We start from the raw sequence: 4721 nt of genomic DNA on the forward strand, positions 1-4721 counted from the left end.
ATTGCTTTTCTAGTGTTCTTTTCCACACTGACTGAAATGATAAAAGAATCATTATTTGTCAACTTCACAATTATTGTCACTAAAGTATTGTTTCAGAAGAATTGACAACTTGGTTGTTCCACTTGATGTTACCTTCTCTCTTCGTCTGCCATCTCATAGTCATTCCTGAATCATGGCCTATTCATATTCATTTGTTGATAAACGCCAACGATATGTGGTCTTTTTCTGACCAAACTGGAGCGTTGTCTTGCAGCACGCAGATCAGCAAATTCTCCTGGACATTATCAAACAGATGTGTCCACATCAGTTACCGTGATACAGTATGTTTGCATCCTGTGTTGGGCAGAGAAGTGGTGCAGAGAAGTGGTCACTGACTGCACTGCATGGGTGACCACAGCCTATGGATCCGTTGACATTAAACTCTTCATCTTTCACTCCGGTCACTGGATTACAATGTCTACATGCAGCGTGCAGTGTGTGTGTGTGTGTGTGTGTGTGTGTGTGTGTCTGTGTGTGTGTGTGTGTGTGTCTGTATGTGCATATGTGAATTAATGTAGGTACCTCTTGAATCTGATACAGTCCAGAATTCAACATTGCCCATGGTTCACCTTTCCGCTTGAATGTCATGAAAACCGATCCAGTAGCTTTGTGTAATCCTGCCTACAGACATTACAAACTAGCAAAGAAACAGCCATAGTACACCAAAAAAAAGGGGGGGAAAGCCTCCCCTTTGGTGGAGGCACTGCAGTGAAGAGTCAGAGTGAGAGAGATGCTCCTGATGTGACTGAAAGAGTTCCTTGAAGAAGAGAGGAGGGAGATGCACTGCTGATTGTGCTTGCTGTTTGGAGTGTGTGTCGATGGGAATAAACAAATCAGATCAGGAAGTCTTTCATGTGGGGAAGAGGAGGGGACAAAGGTTAACTCAGGTTATGTGACTCTTATGTGTCCTCCTCTGGTCTCACAGCAAGAGCACGACAGGCAGTATATGCACATCGGGACCATGGTGGAGTTTGCCTTCGCTTTGGTCGGGAAGCTGGACGTCATCAACAGACACTCCTTCAACGACTTCAAACTAAGAGTTGGTAAGTGTTACGAGCCTCTGCCAAGCCAGCAGCAGAGGAGGGTTGTGAGGAACCGTACATCAGAACCGTGAGGAACCGTACACCAGAGCCGTGAGGAACCGTACACCAGAGATGATTTGATGAACACAGAGAGACAAGGAGATGGCTGTTACTTGCTGTGGCTACTAACGCATGCATGTTGTTATGAGTGACGTGGTAAATGTTGTGTTGACTATTGACTCAAAGTACTGAAGAGGAAAGGCCAACCAACAGGGGAGGAAGCAGCTTTTAAAGGGATATTTGGAGAATTAAGCTAATTTTCCACCTCACCTCGAGCAAATCAATTGATTTTTACCTTTCTCACGTTCATCCAGCCGTTCTGATGATCTATGCTAGGCTGGAGCTGGATGAACGGAAGAAAGGTAAAAATCAATAGTTTTGCTGGAGGGGAGGTGGAAAATGAGCTTAATTCCCGAATGGTGGAACATCCCTTTTAGAGTTCAGCTGATGACACACCTGCTGTATACCTGGGCCACTCATCAGCAAGGAGTACGACCCGGGTCACTTCCCGATCCCACCCCATCTCTTCCTCCCACTCGCTTCCTGGATAAAAGCAAAAAATCCCCAAAAATATACTTTATATATATATATATATATATATTTCACCTGCTTTGACTATATAATCTACAGATATTTGGAATTCATGGGTTTCATCAGGTTCCTTTGCACAGGTGTATTAAATGCAGTCTGCATTTATAATCAAGGTGCTTGAGTTTTATACACCTGTGGAAAGGGACCTGATGAAACCCATGAATATACTCTTTATCAAGGTTGGAATGATGCAGTTAAATGACAACAAAAACACAAACCCCCACCGCACCCCCAACCCCCCCAACGCACCCCCACCGCACCCCCAACCCCCCCAACGCACCCCCACCGCACCCCCACCGCACCCCCACCGCACCTCCGACCCCCCCCCCCCCCCACACTGCACCCCCACCCCCCCACGGTGACCTTATCAATCTAACGGCTGTAGAGGCCTCGGCCTGCTGTCTTTAATGGAGCAGGGATGCTGAGGTCAGCAGACTGCCGAGTCCCTGGATGGGGACGTCCTGGAGATGAACGGCTGCTCTGTCCTGCTCTGGTCCCGCTGGCTGGGGCCGTCCAGGGCAGTTTGTCTCATCGCGGTGGACGGCCCCAGCGGGGGGGTGATCTAGCGCAGGCAGCCGGGGCTGTTTCCTGGGGGGCAATGGTCACCGCAGCAGTCCTCTGTCTCCTGAAGGCTGTTTGGCCTTCAGTTAGTTCCACAGAGCCTAAGAGTGGTGTGTGTGTGTGTGTGTGTGTGTGTTTGTGTGTGTGTGTGTGTGTGTGTGTGTGTGTGTGTGTGTGTGTGTGTGTGTGTGTGTGTGTGTGTGTGTGTGTGTGTGTGTGTGTGTGTGTGTGTGTGTGTGTTTGAATGTGTGTGTGTGTGTGTGTGTTGTGTTATGGCGTGTGATGTGTGTGTTGTGTTCTGACGTGTGATGTGTGTGTTGTGTTCTGGCGTGGTGCATTGCAGGGATCAATCATGGGCCCGTGATTGCTGGCGTGATTGGAGCCCAGAAGCCTCAGTACGACATCTGGGGCAACACAGTGAATGTAGCCAGCAGAATGGACAGCACTGGAGTCTTGGGCAAGATACAGGTGACTGTGTGTGTGTGTGTGTGTGTGTGTGTGTGTACATGTGTATTTGTGCATCTCTTACAGCAATCTTCAAAATCAAGTCACTTAAAACTGACATTTGAATGAAAATGGTTTGTCTTTGTTTGGGAAAAGCTTTGTCTGCTGAGAGTGGTTTTAATCTGAACATGCATCATACAGTCTACTCAGAAAATTGCCCAAGATGTCCACCTCTCAGTTATATGCTAACAAATGGGAAATATAATTAAGCTCAAGTTCCCAACAATGCTGACAATGTCCACCACACACACACACACACACACACTGAGTCTTTGGCTCTTCCTAAAAGCAGTGTAGCATTGGCTATATTTAAATCGAGTGAGAAGTATGATATTGTAATAAGGGTCCCACATGGAATGAAGTTAATGTTAATGTTAAGTTAATGACACGGCGTTCAGCGGTGTGGGCTTGACGTGCAGGATTTTAGAACAGTTTTCTAACCCTGTGCGGCTGCCGTGTGGCAGACGTTTCTAGTGGGCGTTGGAGTTGTAATTTGAAATGTTCAACAATGGAGCTCTAATTATTTCTTATTGAGTCGTGCTGTGTGCGTGTCCGGTGGGTGCCGGCCTTTAATGCCATAGCTAGCATTGAAATCCTATAGAAGTCAAGTGGTTACCTGAATAGCATGGTGAGGTCCTGTACTGACTCGTCCTCGTCCTTCCTCATCCTCGTCCTTCCTCTTCCTCCACCAGGTGACGGAGGAGACGGGCGCTGTGCTCACGGCTCTGGGCTACTCGTGCACCTGCCGGGGGGTCATCAGCGTGAAGGGCAAAGGTGAGCTCACCACCTTCTTCGTCCACACGGAGATGAGCCGCTCTCTGTCACAGGGCAACGTAGTGACATGAGGGACATGGGGTCCCTCCTGCTGCTGGGACAACCAATCAGAGACAGGCGTGTACACAGGACATCCAATCACATACAACCACAGATGCAGGACATCCAATCAGCAAAAATCATCAGAAGCAGGACAGGCAATCAGCAAGAACTAAACATTAAGGACATCCAATCAGCAAGAACTACACATTAAGGACATCCAATCAGCAAGAACTACACATTAAGGACATCCAATCAGCAAGTGCAACACTGGACACAGGGCAGCCATTCCTAGAAAGCCAACAGATGGAAGGCATTCACTCATCAAAAACAATGCCGTTACTGGAGACGTCGTCACAGAAAACTAAAGAAGACACCTTCGTTAGATAAAAACAATCTGAGAGGACAACCAATCAGACATGTTTTTGTACATAGCTCTGCCTTCTTTTCAGATGCACGGAATGTTGGATGTATTTACAAACTTGAAACCAATTCAACAGCATTTCTGCGGTAGGAATGTTCATACAGGGTCAATATCATTGGATGTACGGTAGCATAATGTTTTGTACGGAAACCAAATACGACAAAAACTGTTTTGATGTTTTATCACCATTGTCGTTGTTCTTTTTTTGGTTCTTTTTTTATTTTGTAAAAGCCTATTCATTAAACTTTGTATCTATTCATCTCTGCCTCAATCTCCAAAATGCATTTGTGTATGTGAAATGGGCGTCTGGAGATTGAACAGATCAGTTTGTGTAGTGAATTTCATCAGTCACACATGAACCAAAGTTGTGAGAGATGCAGCTGGAACTTCAGCAAAGCAGGTTAGTATGACTGATGTTTGTATCTTGGTGTTTGTATGACTGGTGTTTGTGTCTTGTGGTTTGTATGACTGGTGTTTGTATAACTGGTGTTTGTATCTTGTGATTTGTATGACTGGTGTTTGTATCTTGGTGTTTGTGTCTTGGTGTTGGTTTGTATCTTGTGGTTTATATGACTGGTGTTTGTATCTTGGTGTTTGTGTCTTGTGGTTTGTATGACTGGTGTTTGTATCTTGGTGTTTGTGTCTTGTGGTTTGTATGACTGGTGTTTGTATCTTGGTGTTTGTGTCTTGTGGTTTGTATGACTGGT

At 46.1% G+C, this 4721-nt stretch overlaps 1 protein-coding gene across 1 annotated transcript in view; it reads left to right on the forward strand.

Moving 5' to 3' along the window:
- The window catches only part of adcy2a (adenylate cyclase 2a), an 80149-nt gene extending 75870 nt beyond the window's left edge, over nt 1-4279 (forward strand). The window contains exons 25-27 of the mRNA XM_062537913.1: nt 965-1082; nt 2617-2741; nt 3470-4279. Coding sequence (XP_062393897.1) covers nt 965-1082; nt 2617-2741; nt 3470-3622 — 396 coding nt within the window. The 3' untranslated portion in view covers nt 3623-4279. The remainder of the gene's footprint in view (nt 1-964; nt 1083-2616; nt 2742-3469) is intronic.
- The last annotated feature ends 442 nt before the right edge of the window (nt 4280-4721 follow it).

Source organism: Sardina pilchardus, chromosome 6 (assembly GCF_963854185.1).
Source record: "Sardina pilchardus chromosome 6, fSarPil1.1, whole genome shotgun sequence".
Classification (NCBI taxonomy): Eukaryota; Metazoa; Chordata; class Actinopteri; order Clupeiformes; family Clupeidae; genus Sardina; species Sardina pilchardus.